Source organism: Triturus cristatus, chromosome 7 (assembly GCF_964204655.1).
Source record: "Triturus cristatus chromosome 7, aTriCri1.1, whole genome shotgun sequence".
Lineage (NCBI taxonomy): Eukaryota > Metazoa > Chordata > Amphibia > Caudata > Salamandridae > Triturus > Triturus cristatus.
In genome coordinates, this window is record NC_140590.1 from 1,724,864,345 (window position 1) to 1,724,888,275 (window position 23,931).

General features: G+C 43.0%; 1 protein-coding gene across 1 annotated transcript in view; it reads right to left on the minus strand.

Annotated features, from left to right (window-relative positions):
• Positions 1 to 23,298, minus strand: part of LOC146812901 (alpha-2-macroglobulin-like) — a 122,818-nt gene extending 99,520 nt beyond the window's left edge. Inside the window, exons 1-3 of the mRNA XM_085619973.1 lie at positions 23,145 to 23,298; positions 1,721 to 1,904; positions 78 to 234 (exon numbers count right to left, since the gene is read on the minus strand). Of these exons, the coding sequence (XP_085476099.1) occupies positions 78 to 234; positions 1,721 to 1,904; positions 23,145 to 23,221 (418 nt within the window). The 5' untranslated portion in view covers positions 23,222 to 23,298. The remainder of the gene's footprint in view (positions 1 to 77; positions 235 to 1,720; positions 1,905 to 23,144) is intronic.
• Positions 23,299 to 23,931: the final 633 nt, after the last annotated feature.

A 23,931-nucleotide genomic window follows, 5' to 3' on the forward strand; every position in this document is an offset into this window, starting at 1 on the left:
TCTGTGATGCTATTTGTGGACTTCTAGAGTTCAAGTTTGGGACTCTCTGCTACAGATGTGTTGGTCTCTATTCTCACCTGTCTGCCCTGGCTTGTAGATGGGCTTATCGGTCTGTACGAAGACCAGGTTCTCCGAGGGCTGGAGTAGGACGGATCTCCTCCCGTGGAACTCCATGGTGTCTCCCTTCCCGTGCAGAGTGACATAGGCTACCTTGGAAGTTTCCATCTCAGGGACCTGTAACAATAAGAAATATCACCTGTTTAACTGTTTTTCTTGAACACAAAGGTAAAGTCAGGCCAATATGTCTGTCCTTGTTTTACAGCAGCAAAAGACAAAGCCCTGAATCCTTTCCATGTCTGGTTGTTCAACAGAGACAGATTGTCTCAGACTCACTGTGGGTGGTGACCCTGGAGACTGTCACATCATTTGCATACGTTTGCAGACAAAGTTTGCCTACAGGCTGCTTAGTGATGTAACAGTGTTTCAGAACTCCAACCCATTCTGCAATGCACATTTTAGCTGGGGTCACAGAAAGTGTTCATTACTGTGTTTCTGAGTTTTGGACTGCCAATTTGTGTACAAGACTGCTGCACATTGGCATCAGGACTTAGGGTGCCAATGGTGTTAGTGGAACCCAAAAAATGAATGCCCAATGGTGCTGTTGGCAGACTCACTATGGTGGACAGAACTTCTCAGATGCCGCTGGCTCAGGGTGTTTACGGATGCTCAGTAATGGTCAGTAGTGCACAAAGGATTGGCCAACCAGATGGCTGAAGGTGGGCTTCAGCGCTTTTGTCTCACATTTCACCCTCTTAGTGGAGACGGGGGCTTTGTGGAACTATAAGGCGGTTGTGTCTTTAGAGGGCAATTATAATGGGGATAGCTTTGAGGGGACTGAAGTCTGCAATTGACGCTTATGGTTTTTCAGATTGAATGCCCTTTTAGATTTAAGGCCTGATTACAAAGATACATTTACATGAGAAGGTTTGCTTACATGTATAAATAATACTCTATCTAGGTTTAAATGTTGACTTTTATACTATTCTCCATTTCCAAGTGTAGATTGACATATCTCGACTCCCTGATAGAGTCGCCTACAACACGATTTACAAATGTGAAGTTGCTACTGATAACTTTTCAAAAGCATGTAGAAACTTCTGGGAGCGTGTTGAGAATCTCCTGTTGTGAAAGTATAGTGAAAAAAACTTAACATTTATTGTTTCTAAATAATATAGAAAATACTTTATTGTAAAATATAAATATAACATAAAGTAAATATTTATTGCAAACCTAGAACTATTAAAATAAAATATTACAGTAACTCATTACATTAAATGTGTATATATTTTAATTAATTATTTAATGCACATTTAAATGAGTTAATGTGCTGTAACATTTTATTTAAATAGTTCTAGCTCTTTTATCTCCCTCTCTGTGTGTGAGTGCATGTATTTAGAAATATAGATATATATTTTAGAAATGTAGTTTGTAAATATTAATGATACTACTCTTTTGTGGGTGTCTGTTTGTAGGAGCCTCAGCTCATATAATGTGACTTAGATCATTGCCATGTGCACCTCTTTAAGAAGTGCCTTTACCCCATATTCATGGCCAGAGTAGGGGGTCAAGGCATATGGATTGTAAGGGAGTAACCCAACTTTTGTTCTCCACTCTAGCCTACTACTAGGGATTACGACATATCCCGCAGGCTCACTCTTACCTTCAGATCCCAGCAGTGCTCTAAGTCCTTGTCCACCGCAAAGTCATGAGCAAGAGTGATGTTCTCTGGCGGGTGCTCCAGAGTGACGCTCACCGTGAGTGACTCGTTCAGGTGCGTGAGGACCACGCACACCTTCTCTGTGTGCGTACCATGGAGCACGGTGGGGACGAGCAGCATGTAATGCCTGAAGGGGATGCCAGGGAGGCAACATTACAATGATCATCAATAATAATATTATAATAACTGTAAACCTCATTAATGTTAGCATTAATAGTAGGAGTAGCAGTATCTTGGTATTACAAATAATATTTGCATAATAAGGCTCTACACCTATTACTAGTATTTGTTATTTTTTATTACATATGTGCTTCATATCCTTGCATGCTCATTCTCACTTGTCTAAGTACTGATTTATAGGATGCAGTTTTATTACATATACATTGTACAGATGCCCGATGCAGATCTGACTCTAAGAGTGTCCCATATAGACATGAACATTTCCTCTGTACAATCTCTTTAGAATTTATATAGCCACCTTTAGTTGCTTTAAATGCCTCCCAAGTATATTTGACACTAGCAGTATTGGAATTAATTTGAAGATAGCTGAGTATTTCAATCTGTATATCTTTGCACCACTCTGCATCTTCTAAGTTCACTTTGTTAAAAAAACATCTGTCGTACATTCTTTCTAAATGAATCCCAGACACTTTCATCTTCACTAAGGCATAATCTGAAAAAACATTCTGAATATGTGTGTAACTAGTTAATTTCAAATTTGGTGAAGAAATAAAATCATCTAGCTTAGTGGCCGATTTATAACTTGATGAGAGACAAGAATATTCCTGCCTAACTAAGTATTCTTCCCTCCATAGATCTACCAAATCCAACCCCTAATCAGTCATTGCACTGGCCATTCACGGTGTATTCTGGTAACGTCTAGCAAAAGATGAGTCTACCTCCGGATTTTGAAGAAAATTTAAATCACCGCCTAGAATCACAAATCCAGGAATGTTCAGCAGTGCCTGGTAAAGATCTGTCAAAGGTGCAGAATCATCTAAGACCTCTGCATACATTGTGGCTATAGTGAGACTTCTGCTATGAAGTAAGCCATTGAGAAGCACCCACCTGCCTTCAGTATTGGATTAGGAAAGTGTAACTTGAAAAGGAAAAAGCTTATTGACCTATATTGCCAGCCCTCTGTGGGCAGCATTTGCAGATGAAATGTACTGATAGCCTGCCCATTCCCTAAACTTTTTATATGTAGGTTCCCTCTTTTCCATATAATACATCTCTTGCATGAACACTATATCTGGCAAATGACTTTGCACCCAGTTGTCTACCGCTTGGGCATTACGTTTATTATTGAGGCCATTGACATTAGAGTAACAATTTGTATGAAATCCTTAGATGACTGCAATAGGAATCACAAAGTTACATTCACTTGTCTATTTAATCTAAAGTGCGATGCAGAGATAAAGTGCATTGTGCTAGCAGCCTATCCCATTTCACGTAGTATCTAACCATTTGAAATGTGGAAAAAGTGACCAAGTGCATTATTTAATGATGAAAGAATCATCCTACCATCCTATTGACAAACAGTCCATCGTGCGACATGCCACATTCTTTCAACTTATCACCTTCTCTAACCCTTCCTACTGGACTAAGGTTGGAAAAAATAAAACAGCCTATTTCAAATTCATAACCTTCCATATCTATTCAACCAATCTAGTATTTTTGCATTTCCTGTCTCTTGAAAGTCTATCAAGTTACTCAAATATGTTTGTTAACTCTCCCATGTTTAGGTCTCGCCTACGCAGCGCGCATGCAGTGCATAGGAGGAGACCTTTAGAAATCGATTCCGTTTTTCAGGCAAAAACGTGCACGCATTGCATTGCTTTGAATGGCAACGCGTGTACGTTTGGCGATTCCCTTGCAGGAGCGAGCTTTGAAACCATCTAATTGTAATTAGCAGATGGTTCCTGCTCGCTCCCGCAAGGGAAACTGGAGCAGGCCTCCTCCTCGCTCCCCTCCCCCTGCTGCCTCCTCCTCAATCTTGTTTTTTTTTACTTTCGAGGCGCACGCGTTTGTTATTTATTTCTCTCTCCCCTTCTTACCTTTTATCGTGCTAGTTCCTTCTTATTCCTTTGCGTTACCTCCTTTCGAATTTCCTTTTCATCTTACCCTTTGCTATGGTTGCCTTTTGCTACTCACAGCCTCCATCTATCTTTCTTTACTTCCAAATTAGTTTTATTCTTGTTAAAAAAAAATTCTGGTTGTTGTATTTGTACGCAATTAGTTTACTTTCAATTTGCTGCTTTGCACAAAACGTCACAAAGCTCGCTTTTCTTTTGCTTCCCTAAATTTCCTAGTTTCTTCTCTTTCTCTTTTCTCATCGACTCTTCGTTTCGTATTTAGCCTACTTTCTGCTTTACCTACTTGCAGCACTCTCCCCTGCCAGCCCTTTCCTGCATGTGCCCTTCACTGATTCTCTTAATGGGTATAGAATACCCACTGCTTTCTAGTGTTACATAACAAACCACTTAACCGGGGGCACAGTGCAGACTTAATCAAAAGAAAACACGTAGAGCGCATTCAGTAACAGAGCCAGCGAAGTGCAGAGCAACGGGCATAAGTGCAGCAGTGAAAGCCGAGCCCATCTGCGTATACTAGGCGGGTGGACGAATCCCGGAGCGTGACCAAAAAAGACGTGTGATTCTGAGCAAATTCGTTTCAGCTACGTGGGCCTCAGTTACAAATATGTTTCATGGAAGTACGACATCACCCACTGTTTTGGTTCTGTGTATAGCTCGCCTTGTTTGAGGGAGCGGCAGTAAATATAATACAAAGATCAGACTGTTTGGAGCCTAAGGATAGCCATTTGTGATGACGCAATCTTTAAGCACACCCTTGCTTATAACAATGATGGGGCAGTCGAGGGCTAGCCTTTTGTGCGCTGGACTCTGAGAAACTATTTTTTGTTTATTTTGGAATAAATTTGAAGTGTGCGGTCCTCTATGTTGTGTGATCAGCAGCAAACATGTTCTTTTAGGCTCTGAACGTTTTTTCACTACCATCCAACACCATTGAGACATCATTTTCCTGTCCAATGCCTGTGTCAGGACTTTGGGTCCTGTTTGTGGCCTTCAGCCATTCATGCTACCCATTTTCCTATGGATGTGCAACATGGTATTTAATTTTCTATTCTTGATGAAAAATTGTCCGCTATGAATTGCTCTGTCCTTTGTTTATTTTCATTTCCTGTTGATTCTACCGCTGTAAAAATTGGAATTAAGCAAATACCATTGCTTGGACTAATACGCAATGGCACTAGATCTGGTACAGTTGAAAACCCCCCAAGGATAGCATTTCACAGGGATCCTCTAGTAACACATTATTAGTGGACACGGTTCAGTAGTACTACAAGATCAGGGTCTCGAGATCAATCAATCAGGGGTTTACAAAGCGCGCTACTCACCCGCCAGGGTCTCAAGGTGCTGAGATGGTTTCCTCAGCAGTGTTGCAATCCATTTCTGCTTGAATGGATTGCCTTTTGTATCTGTACTAAATCAAGCAACGACAACGCTTTTGGTTGTTGGAAACAATTCATCGCAGTGCTCTTGGGTCACTGACAAAGGGCCTGAATCCCTATCACAATTGGTTAATGAGAAGTGAAAGTCCTGAGATGTTCGTACGACAATCTTTTCAGTTTTTCCCTGATGTATCCTCAATATTTTTGTGTCACCCGTCCATCTGATAAATTACCTGTATACTAGGCTGCTGCTGGGAAAGGAGATGCCCGCAATCGTTTTTAAGGTCGATGGTGTGGGTGGAGGTATTCTGCCGTAACTCTTTTTCATACTGCTGTTTGGTGGCTGTACTCCAGGAGGTGGCCTTCTGACTTCCTGCACAAAAGTCCAGCAACCTTAGTAATGGGAACCTCCTTTTCTCTCAGTGCACGTGATGGATGTGTACATCAGAGAAGTTGGTTCCATCCTCCTTTGCAGAAGCACTACCCCCCTCTGGGTTTCTGTGGTCAATTGCCAGGACTATTCCCAAGCTAAGGGAGAAGAACCTTTTGTGTTACTCTGCCCTTTTCCCATAATTCACTCAATACTCCTACAAACTTGTTAGAGGAAATACATTACCATTCCCACCTAGGCAGCTCATTTGGGATGATGTGTATGAAATCTAATCAACAATTGCAGACAAAACTCTTGCCATGTTCCCATTCCCACTCCATCTTCCTGCTTTGCTGTTGGGGAAACACACAAATCTTCCTACTAAGGCATATCAGCTGGGATGATACCTGTGAAATTTATCCAACAAATGCGGGCAATGCCCTGTGCTATCTCCTAATCCATCTTACTGCATTCCTGTCCAAGAAATACACAAATATCCCTCCCCAGGCAGCTCATTAGGGATAAATGCTGCAAAAGCCACACAACCAACACAGACAAAACACCTTATGTAAAGGTGCTTGCCTTCTGTCTGGGTTGGCCTTGGAGAACACATAAGCAGTGGCAGCCGGCACAGAGTGGGGGTGGTAGACAGGAGGAGGGGGCGGAGGTAAGGGGGATATAAAATAATAAGAAAACAAGCATTGGCATAGCCAATAGGTCTCACCTTTGAGACCTTGTAAGTGTTTAGCCATGCAACAGTTGATGTTGTTGCACCAAGGATATTATGCTGCATAACTAAATACTTATAAGGTCCCAAAAGCGAGACCTATTGGCTTTGCCAATGCTTGTTCTCCTTTGCTGTGAACCCGAACCCCCACCCTCCCCATCCTGAACCCTTCATCCGATGTGTATATCTAGGGTACTCACCCAAGAGACGTGCAAAAAAGAAAAACACTCAAACCACCCTCCCCCGAGGAGAGAGGAAGTGCCTACACTACCCCTCTCAGTGTGTGCCTAACTAAACTGGGTGCCATGGCACTGCACCCAATAGTCCAAGCAACCCTCCCCCCAAACCGTCACAGTTCCTGTAATTTTAAGAAGACATAAGAGATAGCAATACATACTGTAATCAATAAATCAAGAAGCAAGGACATTTTTCAGAATTAATAATGGCTATTCATTGCTTAACCTGTATTGCTCATAGAACATTAATATTAAGGACATCCTTATTGCAATGCAAACAAGCAGTCGATCCTAATATCAGTATGCTGTGATAATCATTGTACATCAAAATGTATATCCTGTAATTAGAGATTGTTTGAGATCTGCAGTAGAAGCTCCTGTGCCTCTGAAACATTACAGAATAAGTGGAATTGCCCTTTTATCAGCATCTTCAATTTGGATTGCTGCAAAATCATAGCTGGAGTGCCCTGAGCTTTAAACTAATGAAGCATTTTATCAAATTATTTTTTGGCGTCTAGCCACCGTAGCTGTCATGTCAGGGACAATACGACAGATAGGTACTTCTGGAGAGGAAACCCGCCTCTGCTTGATTGCCTTTGTTAACACTAGCTCTATGGTTCGACAGTCCCCGAAATTTACTAAATAAGTATGTGGGAACTTTGAGTTGGAGGACCGCTGTTCCGGCACGCAATAAACTTTAGTCAGTGTGAGATCGCCGGAATGTTCAGGGAGAACATGAGTTCTTATAAAAGAATCGACTCATTGGTGAGTTTGTTGGCCTTCGCAACACTCCGGAACCCCCAATGCATAGATTAGCACAGCGTGAGGGATTTTCAAATTCCTCTAGTTCGTTTAACAACATGGATTTTTGTTTATAAAACAGATCAACCTCATTCTCTCATTCAGTATTGAAATAACCTGGTTCTCCAGTTCGGAAATTCTGAACTCAGCTTCCTTTATCCTCTCTGGAATCTGAGCCACAGTATCCTCAATCTAATCATCTAACGCTGCAATTTCTACAGCCTGAGAGGCCTTAAGTTCTCTGATCTCATCCAGAATAAGATTTAACATATTTTTGGCATCCCATTGCATAGTGACCATCTTGCCCTCCTGCTGGGGGTCCTCGTGTTTCAGACCGGGTATTTATTTACTGATCACCCTCTCACAGCCTGCTCTTTTCCAGTTCATGAACAGTCTGGCCAGCGTTCTCACTGATACGGCTTGTAAACCCCTGCTAAACCTGCACATTGCAAGCCTCCACTAAGCTCTAATTGTCCAGTGCCTTGTAAAGCCCTGCTAAACCTGCATGTTGGCATGCAAGTCTCCACTAAGCCCTAACTGTCCAGTGCCTTATAAAGCCCTGCTAAACCTGCGTGTTGGCTTGCAAGCCTCCACTAAGCTCTAATTGTCTAGTGCCTTGTAAAGCCCTGCTAAACCTGCGTGTTGGCATGCAAGCCTCCACTAAGCTCTAATTGTCCAGTGCCTTGTAAAGCCCTGCTAAACCTGCATGTTGGCATGCAAGCCTCCACTAAGCTCTAATTGTCCAGTGCCGTGGGCGACAGTGTGTACACACAGAACCACCCAGATGCCGAAGAGCCTTTACACAACATCATAAACATTCCCACAGCCATTAGGGGCACGTCATATTTACTTACAAGGGGAGCAGATGTCCGTGTATATGCTCGATCTTTTTTTTTTCTTTGACATTTATGCTATTTTTGTTTTGTTTGTCAACTCATTTGTATAAAATTAATTGCAGTTAGCACAGCGTAGACTTCCTAATGCACGTTCTAACCCACTTACAGCAAGTTTCTAAATGTAAATGTGGAATTGAAGTGAAATGAATGAAAATGGTTTTTTTTTTATTTAGACTTTATTTAGACTTTTTGTTTGTTCTCGTCTACTGGTCGCATTACTTGATGGAAAGGATTTGCTCAGTAAACATGTGAAGTCTCTCGGCAGAAGACTTTGACCTCTAGTAAAGCCCTCAGGAGAGGGTCATGATGCTTATGCAATCAAGCTTTCAGGGCTCAAAATATTTACTGTTAAGAACTACTTAAGAGTTGAATGGCACTCGAGCTGACCGAGTTTGGGAATAGCGTCGGGGTGGTGGGGTTGGCGGGAGGGGCAGCACACAATAGCATTTTAGTGGTAACCGGTCTGTCTCTTCAAGTACCAAATGTTCACTTTTTTGTCCCAGTTTTCTTCTTACCCTCTCCAGGGCACACTGGCAAATGATGTATTTTATTCTGCAGACCGTCTTGGCACTGCCACAAGTAGTAAGGGAAACAATATGCAAGAATATGGCGATGGGTGTCTGCGACGGCATGCATGTACTTGGAACTCCCCTCCTTCTACAGGGGGCGGTGGTGGACTCGAGGGGTCTGTGTTGGATACATGATGTCTTTACTCTTCGCACATGAGATAAGGGTTTGGTTGGCAGGCAGATGCACAATCAAAGTTCAGTTCATTTTGGGCTTGAGAGTGCAAGAGGACCTAGAACTGAGCCAGAGCCAGGCATCCTGGCTCAAGCTTTCAGCAGGCTGCCCACCTCCACAAAGAGGCAATCAGACTTTACAGCAGGTAAGGAGCTTTGAGGCAAAGTTGTGCCACCTAGGAGGGGCTGGGTGATGTCTGCTAAGTGGCAATGAGACAAGAGGGTTAACCATAGTTAAACCTTTCCAAAAAAGTGTTAAGGAAAATATCTTGTGCCAGTCATATGTGATCTAGGTGTTGAACCATCAGAAGCCCACTTTAATAATAAATGTACCCTTTTGTACGTATAAGGGAAATGGAATACTCAAAGTATACCAGAAATGCTTTAGTATCATTATGCACATCTGCACACCAATTCAATCTCAATCACATTAAATGTGTGCCCTGGCTGGGTCCCTAGCACTGCAAATAGCTCCGCCCCATAGCTCCTCCCCATTGAAAGCACTGCATTAAGAGGGTACGTGTGTTTTAGACTCTGGGGGCTATCGTGGCTGAAGGGGTCTGTGCAAGATATGTACACTGTACTCTGATGCTTATGGTGGGCTGAAGGGGTTGTGAGGCCATACACAAGTGTGACGGACCACGTACTGGGGCTTTGGTAAGCTGAAGTTTTCTGTGACGGTATGCAGGTCTGTGATCGAACATGTACTTGGAACTTTCATGCTTCTATGGGGGGAGCTGTGATGGGTTGAGGGGTCTGTGTTGAGATACGTGTGGGGACAGGTACACAGGACTCTGGCATTTGTACTGGGAGTTGTGATGGACGAGGCCTGTGATGGGATTACTAACGTACATTGAGAGGCGTGTACTTCCGACTCTGACACATGTACTGGGGTCTGTGAAGGGATGCTGGGAGGGACTGTGGCACTTGTACTGGGGCTGTAGTAGTTGTGCTGGTGGCTGTGGGTCACATACAGTAAAGTTGCACGAATCATGAGAGGGCTATAAATTGAGTGTGTGTGCGTGCATTTGTGCCAGTGCATGTGCTGGCGACTGTGAGATGTATGTCTGTACTAGGATTGGTGATTTATGTACTGAGACAGAAATATGCTTGAGTTTTTTTTTTGTTTTGAGAGTATAATTAAGGCTCCGGTTTTATGGTATTTGTTTTTAACATTGCCCTCTGTATTTATCCATTTTTATTTTTGGGTCATTTTATCAGTATTTATCCATATTTATTGTATATTTTGTGAATAAATGTGGTTGTAAAATTGTATGTTTCCACATTTATTTAACTGATAAACCTGCACACATACTTCGATGCCTGATGTGTTTTATAAAATTAAGCAGCCGAACATTACAATAGCCCCTCAGGTAAATATTGGCATTATGCTACAAATTTATACTGACATACGCCATTATGTATGGAAACCTCATTCTGTGTTTTTTAACACCCTATTCTGTCTATCTACTTAGCTATTGACTTGCAACTAATGAAAGACAGCATGGAAAGTCAAGCAAAGGGGCCTACATTTTTTGTATTTTTTCCAGTTTTTGGAAAATAAATTTAGGCATTAAAAATGCAATAGGTCTCGCCTTTCATTAAGTTAAAACCATTTGCTTTGCTATACAATACCATTAGCAAAGCAAATTGCTTTCTTAATCAAAGGCGAGACCTATTACATTTTCAATGCTTGTCACTCTTTGTGTCGAAATCGAAGTATCCAAACTGGCTGTAGCGCCAAGCGCTTTTGTAAAGTTTTGCATACATTACAAAGGGCCAAGCCCTAGACTGTAGCTCAATGACGAGAACACGAGCTTTGAAAATCTGAAGTCCAGTGAGGTTCTTCAGTGCTGCTTGCACATCAGCTCTGAATTAAGGTAAAATTAATGAGTAACCTGCCCAGTGACCCTCAACCAGCTAGTAAACAGGCTCCATGCCTCAACTAGCTGCAGAGAGCCACACTCTTACCCCCGGCGAGAAACCTGACAGCCCAGATTTTGATGCTTCATATCAGAGCAGCAGGCCACTTGCAACAGACTAGCCAAGCCTGTGGAAGGGCACATCCCATGATGAAAATGCAGGCATCGAGAAAGTCCAGTCAGATAACCCGCAAACCACTCTGCTATGCCCGTCTGGCTCTGACTTCAGCTGGATGTGTAGCGCGTCTCTTGGCATGCCCGGCCTCTCAATTGGACCCTTGGACCCTCCAGGTCCGTGTGTGCATCCGAAGTCACTTCCAATCTGCACCCACTGCAGTGTTGGTCCACCAGAACTTGAGGATAGTAAAAAACACAAAGACCACGCCGCCGTAACCACCGACTCTACAATACGATCAGCCCAGGAAGCTGAGAGATGGCTCTACGCTGGCAAGATGACGTCTGGCATAAGGGGGGAGGGGCTGCAAGTGCTTAGCCACAGGCCATGTGGGATCTCGCACTAGACAAGCGAGAATGAGCATTCAAGATTATTACTTTACTTTGCTGACTCAGCATATCTTCAAAAGTTATATGAGGAGAGTGAGTTTGCAGGTACATTTTTAGCAAGGCAGGTAAGAGAATGCCAAGCACATAACAGGATTACATCACTTACAGATGAGAAAACAAAAGTATACATAACGGACCCGACACAAATCCAGGATTGATTTTTTTAAACATTACAAAGTAATTTATGACGTGCAGCAAAAGTTGGATGTTTCACGACTTAGGGGTTTTCTTAATAAGCTCCCCAACCCCAAGTTGCAATCGAGCCAGGCCCAAGCCCTGGTATCTAAAATTACCCTCGAAGAGATTGAGGCTGTAGTGAAACCTTTGGCCAAGAGTTAGGCTTTTTTTTAGAAGATGGCATCCCTTCAGAACTGCATAAGAGGTTTGCACTGGTACTAAGCCTTGAGCTTTTAAAAATAACTAATCATATTTTAGAAGGGGGAGAACTTTCTGCATCATTCCGTTCTGCAGTTGTGGTTGGTTTTTGAAGAAGAATAAGGATAAGGATACTGTCAATTCGTACAAGCCCATTAGTCTTTTAAATGGATGACAAGGTTTTCACTAAAATTTTGGCTAATCGTATGAGTAGTATATTAGGTTCTGTCATTCATCCTGATCAATGTGGATTTGTTCCAGGGTGACAGCTAACTTTAAATATGAACATTTTGATCAGTGCTTTGGATTAGAATAAAGTACTATGCTATTGGATGCCGAAAAGGCTTTTGATTTAGTGTGCTGGGAAAGTATTTTCATTATTCTTAGCAAGTTAAGATTTCCTATCAGTTTTATTCAAATATTATTTTGTTTCTATAATGGAGCTAAAGCGCACATCATTATTAACACTTGCAATATCAGTACTTGTAAGGTGAGCAGAAGAACAAGACAAAGGTGTCCTCTGTCGCCTATACTCTTTTCCCTTTTTATAGGGCCAATCAGCTATTGCTGTTGGAACTAATGAGCATGTAGAACCGCCACTAAGGAGAATGACTAATGATAAATTATATGCTGATGACATTGCACTATTTTGAAAACCAATTATAGAAAACTGAAAGTGGGTGTTTGAAATTTTTGAAGAATATCAATTATTGGACCGTTGTAAGATAAATAAATTAAAAACAGAGCTTTTATTGTGTAACTGTGCACCGGACACTTTACTTGATGAATGAATGTTATCCTTTAATAAACTGAGGACCTAAGAGGTATTTAGGGAAATAGGTCTCAGAAAATGTTAGTGATATATATTCCCTAAACTACGTCCCTCCAATCCATTAGAGCAAGGGTTTGCTGACCAAATGGACAAATTTACCTCTATCAATAATGGGCCGGGCTGCTCTGATCAAAAGTCAGGTTTGCCTCTGTGTAATTTTTTGTTTGTAGCTAGTCCTAAAGCCTTACAGATTACATTTTTTAAAGAGATGCAAGGTGTGTTCTCTACCTTTTTTTTGTGAGATAATAAAACACCGAGATTGACATTTGATATATTATGTAAGCTAGTTAAAGAAGGGTGATTGGCCCTCCGGGATATGAAAGAATACTATTTTGCAAATGTTGCTTATATTACATACAGGTTTATAAAGGCCCCAGGAATTGGAATCAGGAATATGAAATTCATGATTTTTTACGCCTCGTCAGAATCCACAAGCAAGTGTGATATATAAGATCTTACAGTGATGTATTACGCATAAGGAACAAATGTGTAAACATTTGGATATCACCATTTTTAATGGTGCGATTTACTTGACTGATATATTTCTTGGGGACCCACCCCTTTTAGAAAAAATTGCTGCCTCTAGATGGGAGAGTAATGGCTAATGTACTATATTTAACTTCCTAGATGGGGGAATTGGAAAGGGTGGAATGAAATTGAGCCTGGCATCAGATGTTGTAAAGAAATGATACAATGGTCTTTAACAAAGTTAGATTTTTACGGGATTTGGACCTAAGCAGAATTTTGACTTCTCTGAAGAAAGTGGAAGACCTAGTAGAATCCAGAACTCGTAGAACTATTAGCTGTTGGGTCCTCGTGTTTACAAAAAATAGGGCTGGCAAGCTCTATGAGAAAGCACAAGATAAATGGCACACTAAAGAAAATCTACAGATTTCAGTAACAACGTGGAATAAGATAAATCAGTTAAATGTTACTTTATTAAAAGGTGCTAATTTGAGGTACATGGAATTTTACGCAAAATGGCTTCTGTATAGAACCCCGGCTTTTTGAATAAAATGAATTGCCAGGTTTTTGGAAATTGTTTTAGATGTTAATTGGAGAGAGTGGGCAGCTGGACCCATATTATTTGGGGTTGTTCAAAAATAAAGCAATTTTGGACCGAGATTAATGAGTATTGGTCCCAGACTTTAGAATTGGAACAGTCAATATATGTCCAGAAAGAGGTTTTGGATTATTTTCCAGATATAAGTACCGATCGCTTGCAAAAAAAGCGAGTATATATTATCGTCTTAATAGCGAGATCATTAAGTCTTCAAAATTGCCGATCTGAAGAAATACCAAATTTCCAACAATGGTGGTTCAAACTATGCAGAAATATGGCATCTGAAAACAAATATGCGTTACAATCGCGGTCGTATGCAAAGTTTTTGAGGCTCTGAGAGGTGTTTGGTTAATTGGTTAAAAGGAAGGTTTTTGAAAACGACTTGCAATATAAGTTGTTTATTTGTTGTCTTTCAAGCTGTGGCTTTTTATTAATGAATGTTTCATATTTATAATATTGCTTTTTATAATGTTCCTGTTTGCTAATCGAGATGCACTGTTGTCTTTTCAAGATTGCAATACTATGATCTGTTTTTAGCATTACGATTATTGAACTCTTCCCATAAAAAATAAAAACATTTTTTAAAGTATGTGCTTCGTATCGATGCAAATTAGTGTGCTTGTTTGCCTTCAAAACAACAGACATAAAAATCATAACTACATTTACCAAGTTAACTAAATTAGTTAATCAATCACCCCTATGAGCTGCAGGTCATGAGTCTGATGCCAGCCAAGGCCTTCTATGCCTTTCACCTCTCCATGGTCAATAAAGTGAGTGCCCTCAAGTTGGATAATTGTAACCCCTATCATTCAAAACACATAAATCAAATATTGGGATAACAATGTCAGCTTACACAAAAACTGACAGGTTGGCAAGTACTTATTGTTGGACTGGACTCCATGCTTCTAGGGTACACTTACTTTATTAAGGATATTAACCCTGGGGCCTCCAGGCCAGTCTTGTTTGTGTTCGATGCTCTATGCCCTGAGGTAAGATATACCATATAATGTTTGCTAAAGGACAAGTAGATGAACGTGTGTCTCACACCTTCCTAGCCTCTAACTTTAAGGGAGCCAGCGAGTCCAGTGGCCAAGTGGCTCCATTTACCCTAGCAATTTGACCACAACTGGTCATTGAATTTGGAAGTAACTATTTCTTCTTAAAGTCAGTTTAGTTGAATCAGTCAACAAGCTATTTTGCTGTTACTTTGGTAACTGCATCCATGTATCAATGTGCACCGGTACAGTGAGTGGCTTCCTGTGGATTAGGTGTGATCCAAGCTACTTGTGAACAATTGACCTTTGAGAAGAGGTGAATAGAGGAAGCTTCAGCTTACTTTATAATCTGTAAAATAGTAAGTGCTGATGTCCAAGGTTTTCCTGAGAAACCTGCAGCTTATGCTGGTGAATGTAGGGACCACCAAATACCACAGACACGTAGTTTGGCTTCCATCTCATGCCACTTTCTACTCTCCTACCAAACAAACTTTACTTCGCTCATTCGTGCTCTTTTCATTCTTGCTTTCTCCTTTTCTCAGTGTTTTTTTTCTCTACTTCCTCCATTCTGCTGTTTGTGTTTTTTCTCTTTCTTGCTCTGGATCAAAATCTGATGTGGAAAAGTGAGTGCTGTCCCCAAAGTTGAGTTCTGGTAGGTCTTACCTGCAACCACCAGCAAAAGTTAAGCACTGCTGCAATTAATTTAAGTGTTAGTGTCCTTTAATGGGATACTAAGCATCAGTGAAAATCTAAATTAATTCATTTTCCAAAGCCAGATGGAGCAAGATTTTGAACACATACAACAACCCATTGGCTGACCTCCTACGGTATGCAGTTCACAAGACCAGACAAGATCCAGACCCTAGGCATTCTCTGCCGGTTAGCATGGCACTTTCACTACATTATCTATTTCACCTTCCAGTGAGCAGAAAATATCTATGTATACCTCACACTCATTGGATTCAATTCACAAAGCCAGTTGCAGGTGTATCTTCGAATTAAACATTCAACCGTCTCGATCAGCGAGTACAAGATACCCATATAAGCGACCGTAAATCAATGAGAACTTTACCAACATCCATAAATTCAAGAGCTTGTGGGTAATCCCAAACTTTTTTCAGATTCATTCCCAACATTCAAATGGTAGATAAACTTCTACAGGGGATGGGAAGAAATTCATTAACAGGGTAGGACAAGAGGGTAGGAGGAAAAAGAAATGGAAGAACCTAAAATGGGAGGGGGCATAGGGAAAAGGGTTTCTGATTTGTCTATGGAGTAAAATATTTCCCCCTTGGATAAAAAGGTACCTTTGCACAAATCTGCATATTTGCTCCTGCTCAGTTTTAAACAATGTGGTCAACTGGCACAGATTACTTATGTGGGTTTGAAAACTATTGAGAGTGACCCAAAATCATAATTCCGATTCTTAAAAGCAGTGGCATCTTTGATAGCTATTTTTAGAAGGGGCCACACAAGAGATACAGAGATAAAACTTTGGGTCCACCGTCAGCGGTACATCATGAAGATCTTGGGTGCATATGTGCAGTTTGGATCAATGTGAATTGTAGTTGATACTATTTCAAAGCTGAATAAAACTCCTCCTTTCTACCTTAAAAGGATAGATGTGTGAGATCAACGCATGGAGACATTAAGATGAACTTCCCAAGCCTTCACCCTTCTTTCTCTTGTCCCTTCTCCACCTCCCACCCGTCTTTCTATTCCTCCTGTTCTAGAGTGTCCATCTGGGGTGTCCACCTTGCAAATGGATGCTGTGTGTTGTGGTGCCATATAACCAAATACACAATTAAATACCTAAAGATTTCTTATTACAGGCAATGAAGAAAGAGGATGATCATTTCCGTCGAGTACTGCCTGGAGGATAAGCACTCTGCCAGGCAATGCTGACGATTATACTCTACCACAGTGACATTACCAGGAATGATTCCTACTTGTTGGCTGCCTTACAGCCCAACAACCCAGCCCTTTCCTGCTGGAGAAGCCACCTAGGAGGCCAAGAATGAAGAAATGCGGACTAACAACCATCCGGTCAAGATGGCCTACATCGAAAGCCTAATATGGATTGGGATGAGAGAAGTTCTTCAGGAGACTTGTGAGTGACCCCGTTGCAGCCCTATGAACTTGTCAACAAATGTCCTTACTGGATAGGTCTCAAATTTAGCCTAAATCGCTTTGTGCTTAGCCCAATGCCACAATGTGTCCCTAATGCCCCTGCCCCCCAAAACGTAGCCTAATCTTGCCCTTCCCTCACTAGTGTCATCTCGTAGTTCCCAACCACCAGGTGAGTGCAAAACATCCTCTGCTCTCATACAAAATCCATTTCCTCCACTCTCAGCCAAAGCAAATGTTGCCTTGCCCAAACATGTCAAGTGGACTGAGGCTGGCAGTGATATGCCCTGTGTGGGCAGGTGGTGTGAGATAGGAGAAGAAGGCCAGACTTGGAGAGGCTGCAGAGAGGTCTCACCTGAGTACTCTCATGGAGGGCAATGAGTCCAGGTGCTCTTTTATAAAGACAGAAGCAATCTCAGATTTGTTTTCTTCTTAAAGCACATGGGAGTACCATACCAGGGAAAACCTTGACTCAACGGTCCATCCACTAAAGGGTCAGTGCCTTCCATTGAGCAGAATAGTCCTTACCACTGAACACACAGGGATCCCCTGCGTAGCTGGGGGTCTTTAAACCTGGAGGGCACTGTCTGACAGGTCAGCAGAGGTCACAGCCTCTGTGACTAGGCCTGAGCAATGAATTCCACTCTGTTCACAGAGTGGGCAGGTTTTGCCCCACTCTGTGGAGCATGTGGAGTTCCCAAAAACTCCGCCCTGCGGAGCAGAGTTTTTTCCTCGCTCGGGATTGCCAACATCAAGTTGGCGAGCGAGGAAAATCCACCTACTGGTGAGATTTCTCAACACAGGCGGTCAGATTTCTCAACACGGGCAGTTGCATATGGTCGTGACCACTCACGTTGAGAAACCTTCTGTTCGCGTTGTCTGTTGCCAGGAGCCACACTATCACTTGTGAATGTGTGGTGCTGTGCGACACACATCTCCAAGAAATATCTGTTGCCAGGTACCACACTATCTATTACTTGCGTAGTATATGTAATGCTGTGTGGCACACATTATCTCCAGTAAACATCTGTTGCCGGGAACCACACTATCTCTATCACTTGCGAATGAGTGATGCTGTGCGACACACATTAATTCCAGTGAGAGTCTGTCGCCAGGAACCACGCTGTCTATCACTAGTAAATGTGTGATGCTGTGTGCAACACATTATCTCCAGTAATCGTCTGTTGCCCGAACCACACTATCTCTATCACTGCAAACTGGTGGCCCCCTCAAGCACTGGTACGCAGTGACAAAATCAGAGCACTCACTAGGAACAACAAAACACAAAGTGATATGTTAGACTATAGCATATCACCTAGTCTTTTAGAATTACAAACACATTTCGAAAGCTCCAGCCTTCCCATTAAAATTAAAATTCTAATGTGTTTTTTTGTTTCTGAATTAAATAGAATTTGAATTTTAGTATTTTTCTGCTTCTAAATTATTATTTTGGGGATCACATTTTAGAAATTGCTTAGGTTGGGGTCCCTGGCTTACTGTAGTGATTCATTGGGCGTCTACATACATCAAAATGTTAAGATACGCTGCTCTAAAGTGCTGCCTAATAGAGTACAGAGCTAGGAAGCAGTCACTCTTGAGTGCTGGCAGATAGAGAACAGAGCTAGGCAGCTGCCACTCTAGAGTGCTGCCAGATAGAGTACAGAGCTAGGTGGCGGTCACTCTGTAGTGCTGACAGATAAAGCACAGAGTTAGGTGGCTGTCACTCCAGAGTGCTGACAGATAGAGCACAGAGTTAGGTGGCTGTCAGTCTAGAGTGCGGGCAGATAGAGTACAGAACTACGTGCCTTCACTCCAGAGTGCTGTCAGTTAGAGTACAGAGCTTGGTGGCTGTCACTCTAGAGGGCTGCCAGATAGAGTAAGCCAACCTGCGAGGCATTGCATAAGTTATGTTATGTTATGTTATATAATTTTTATAAAGCGCACAGATGCCGCAGCCAAGAGGCGTCCCGGCGCTAAAGAGATGGTGACAAACACAACATACATTGAGAAGACCAGATCAGCAGAGAGTTAGACTGTGGAGAATAGGAAGGTTTTCAATGCCTTCCTAAACAGGAGCAGATCGGGAATAGAACGGAGTGAGGTAGGCAGAGTGTTCCAGAGAGAGGCCGCCAACACTGCAAAAGAGCGTCCGCCTATTCTTGTTCTTTTGTAGCGTTGGACAATGGCAAGATTTTGCCCTGATGACCGGAGAGCTCTGAAAGGGATATAATAAGAGATAGTCTGGGCAAGGATAGGAGGAGAGGCCAATTTAAGGATTTTAAAAGTCAGGCAGAGAGCCTTAAACTTGATCCTTTGCCCTACTGGCAGCCAGTGGAGATCTTGGATAGTGCGTCGCGCTGAGCAAAATTTAGGGAGGCCAACCAACATCCTGGCTGCCGCATTTTGGACACGCTGGAGGCGAGCTAGGCGGCTAGCATAAGTGAAGAGATTAGCCACATGTGGCTAGTCACTGGAGCACTCGAATATAATCAGCCACTGCAGGTCCCACCTAACAACATGCTTGGCCACTTTTTGGCATCTTATAATGACAGTCATGTAAGGGATGACCACTCAGCAGCCCATCCTAGCAGATATCTGATCATCATCCCCTCCCACCTCTGCCTGTTCATGACCATAAAATCTCGGAATGGACAACCTTGTGTGGTCACCTGCAGAGAGGTCTGTGAACATAAACAAATTTTGTGAAGGGACCAGCAGAGCTGATGGAAGCTGCCAACACACTACTAACCATAAACTGCAAGCCCACCTCTCACACTTCTTCATCCATCACATTTGTCATACGCGCTGTGTCCCATAACACAAGGAAACAATTCCCACATAGGATCAAAACCCCTTTTCAATCACACACCTTGCATGGTGTAGTATGCTACCCTTGTGTCCAAGCACATCAACACCCGTGTACTGGTTATTTCCATGTATTCTTTCTCTGTTATATGCATAATATTGCACACAATGTTGACAAGCCTCCTTCTGCAATATAGGACTTATTCTCTGCATAAAATTAGAAATGACCTTTTTCTTTTTTCTTTAACTCTGCTCTCCTTACCTAGTTTCTCCTTCATGACCAAACTCATCTTAATTCTTCTTAGAAAAGGCATAACCCCAGCAATAAATTATCTTCTATTGATTACTCACCTCTTCTATTTTCAAATCTATTCTTTGTCCTAAACCAGACATTGAATGACTGCATAATGTCTATATTCTAAGCTCTTCTGTTCTAACATCCCAGTCAATGTAATTCCATGAATTCACAAGGCTCTTCATGTTGGCCATGCTTAACTATAGACCTGTCAACTTTCAATTAAGTGTTTCCATGGGAGGAAGGGGCAGGCCTTAAAGGGGCGGGATCTTAAGTGGGGAGAGGGGCTTTGAGCCCATCACCACCTCCCAACAGGGGTGGGATGGTATTGGGTTGGGGGCAAGTTTAGGTGGCAGGGTTTACCGTTCTTCATTGTTGAGGTCTTAGCAACCCCACCCCCAAGTCTCCCAAAACCAGTGGTCAAAGTGGGTGGGATCTAAGGGGCACGACTTGCCCATACATTTTTCATTTAAGAAAAATAGTTCTCCTACTTTTCGTGAAAAGGCAATCTTCCTGGGACTGTTAGTTCCGAGAGATGAAATGCTTTAGCTGAAGTGTAAGGCAGAGAGACTCTTGAGCTGTGAGGGGGAGGAGCAGACAGCTAAACAAGCCTTCTTGCCAGGGTGCCTGCTTGCCTGAAAGAAATGTAAATGTGCACAAATGGTCAATCTGCAAATGTAAAGGCTGCTTGGAAGCCTGCATTGGCTTTAATTAACAAAACCGCCTGACACTTCCGGATGACATAGATTTTTTCTTTTTTAGTGGTGTTGCAAGGGAGTTACGATCTGAGCTGTGATGTGTGTTTTATAGGACTATTACTAAAATCTATATTTTGAAAGCACTTTTTTATCTTAAACTTTGTGCATAGTTTGTAGAAGCCTATTTTACAATGTGTGTAGTGGAAGTGTAAAGTAATGACTTACATATTCACAGTGCTTTCTGTTGCAGACTGAACACGAGGCACTAAACATACACAAGTCACTATTCTCCACTGCACCAAACAGGATTCATGTTTGCGGCTCTCCGGGTACAGACACAGACCTCTGCAGTGCATTAACTAATAGAGGATTCATACTGTACGATAGGGCATTTCCCACTGATTAACTTAACTGGCATTGATATTTCATTTAAGCTGTGCATTATTTTATATGTAGTTACCGAAAAGTGAAAGGGCAGAAAAAGGCACAGAGTATTTTAGGTTTTTTTAGCCACGCCTTTGACCCCGCCCATGCTCACTTACCTGGCCCTACTGCTTGCAGCATCCTCAGTTCCTATACTTTTTTTAAATGCACTTCGAACGCTGCCCAAAGCACCAAATACAGACGCTTCCAAGGTCTGAGTTTGTAAAAACCCAGATGGATTTTTGTTGCACAAACCTCCCTACAATGAGCTGGAGGTGGAAACCAGCTCTCTGCAGCGGTTTCCATCTCACTGTGCGCACTGTGGCACAACTGCCAGTACATACTATATGAATCTAACATTCAAATTCATGTTGAGCAAAACACATTTGGCTAAGTTTCTGCTTCCTTTGCCTTTCCCACGGCACCTTTGCACAGGGCTTTAAGTGCGCCGGATCCTGCCAGTGCTCAGCACCAGGCAGTTCTAAAAAGCCGCCTCAGGGTGAAAACAAATCTTAACCCTGCAGCAGGACCACTCTCCACTGCCTTCGATGTAACTTCGCAGGGTCGCGTCCTTGTGCTCCTTTCAGTCTCATCCTTTCAGAACTGAAGCATTTTCAATATTATATACAACGAAGACATAGTTGGTGCTTATTTCTCAAATGGCCACTAACAACTATTGACAAAGCCTATAGTCCCGACTTGTTCTAGGTGTAAAGTTAATTGTTATCATATATCCGGATGTTTTGAGAGAAGCAGCAAAGTACCAGGCGGGCGACGCACTATGTAAACCTCAGATTTTAGCTTAAGTCGCGCCCTTCATTATTCTCAGTTTTTTCACCCCACTTTTATTCCACCAGACATTGCCCCAGTAAGCTGGAGCCCTTAGAGGTGCGCTCTGAAAGCCCGGGGCCGCTCCCGGCGCCTCTGTGTCTCACCCACTTGGTGCTGGCACCAGGGAGGCTACAAGACAGAGAGAGAAAGAAAGGGGAGGAGAAGGGAGGGGAGGTGGAGAGAGAAAGTGACCAGAGAGGGGGAAGAGAAAGAGGATGGATGGATGGATGGATGGATGGATGGATGGATGGATGGATGGATGGATCGATCGATCGATCGATCGATCGATCGATCGATCAAGGAGAGGGCGGGAGCGGGGCAGGTTGAAGCATGTTTTTCCAGACCTCCTTCTGGGTCCCCAGTCGGGCCCTGGAGGCAAACGTTCACCTTCCTGTGCAAAGTTGGGGGAAGTTTGAAATGTGACATTGGTGAATCCAGCGAAGCACTCCGCTTCTGCAGGCCTTCAGCAATATGGAGCTTCTCTCCCTAAGGCCTCCCCACCCAGGGCCAGTTTTTTTTTTTTGACGTGGGCGAGCTGGGTCCAGGCCCAGGGCGCCAATCATCAGAGGGGCGAAAAGAACTGTCAACATAAAGGTCAGAGAAACTACAACGCCCCCACCTTAGATCCAGTGATTCCTTTTGAAATACTTTCAATATTTTTGAGGTGATGCAGTCACTGGTTTTAGCACCCCATCAGTACCGTACCTTGCCTGCCCGTCTACCTTTCACTTCCTGACACCACACCCCCTCCCTTCCCCAACAAACAAACTAGAAACAATCTGATGGAGCTAAGTTGTGGGTGATAAGGAGCGCTGGAGGGTGGGGGGATGTGTGCTCTGAGGCAAGGGCGGCCTGGCCTGTGCGAAGGGCCTGCTGCCTCGTTGTTTTTAAACTTTTTATTCCCCAGCAGCAACGAGGGGGCACATTCTCTGCCCGGGGCGCTGCTAGAGCAAGGGCTAGCCCGACCCCAGAAACGGACTCTTTTGCTTATGGCACCGCGTTCCTGGAGACGTGTCACGGAGCCGGAACGGGTCAAGGAGCGGCTGCGGCTGGAGGGGTTTAGAACCGTAAACTTTAGGAGGGGGCGACTACTGGGGGATCAAGAGGCCTGTTCTGGACAGTGCGGAGGGTGGGGCTTAGGGCAGGAGAGGAGACGCACAGACGCGCCGCGGTTAAGGTGGGAGGGCGCACTTACGGATGTGGCGGAGATGTCCCACAGACATGGAACAGGCTCAGGACGAGGCACAGGTGGGGCAGCGTGGGCTTCCACATGGCGAGGGTTGCACAGGAGGGTCCTCTGCAGCTCTGCCACGAATCGGCTCGAGACCCCTATATAACGCGGCCGGTGTCCACCACCCACGCAGGGGAGACAAAGTCCAGCGGAGGGAGCCTGGAGCTGTCCATTGTGGGGATTACAGGGGTCGAGGCCTCGCTTCAACCCCATAAGCTGTCCAAAACAAACATTGGGCAATAAACTGTTAACCAAACTGAAGAAAGTCCCGGCAGCAAAATCTGTGTGTTACACAACATAAGGCCACAACGCATGGACGCACACAATTGCACTTATATGTATCCTTGACACTTTTCTGTGTATTTCTCATGGTTATTACATTTTCTCTATGAGCCACGTGTTTCCATTGCATCTTTTTATTTTATAACACCTCTTCCTTTATTTCTAATAGTGTTTCTTTCATTCTTTAATTCGTAGTCCTCTTTGTATTTTCTATTCTTTCAATTTTTTAGATAATTGTTTTTCACTGCCAATGTTCCCTTATTTTCCTATTTTCTTCTGTCGCTGCATCCTCTCTTCTTGCCAAGTTTGCTTTTCAATTTCTTCACCTTATTTCACTCCTTTATCCTTTTCTCTCTGGTGTATTTGTTTAATTATTTTTCTCTTATTTTATTTATTTATTGCCTACTCTCTCAGTCTCACTATTTCTTTTGATGTTAATCTATCCCTGCTGTCTCATCTTCACTGCTCC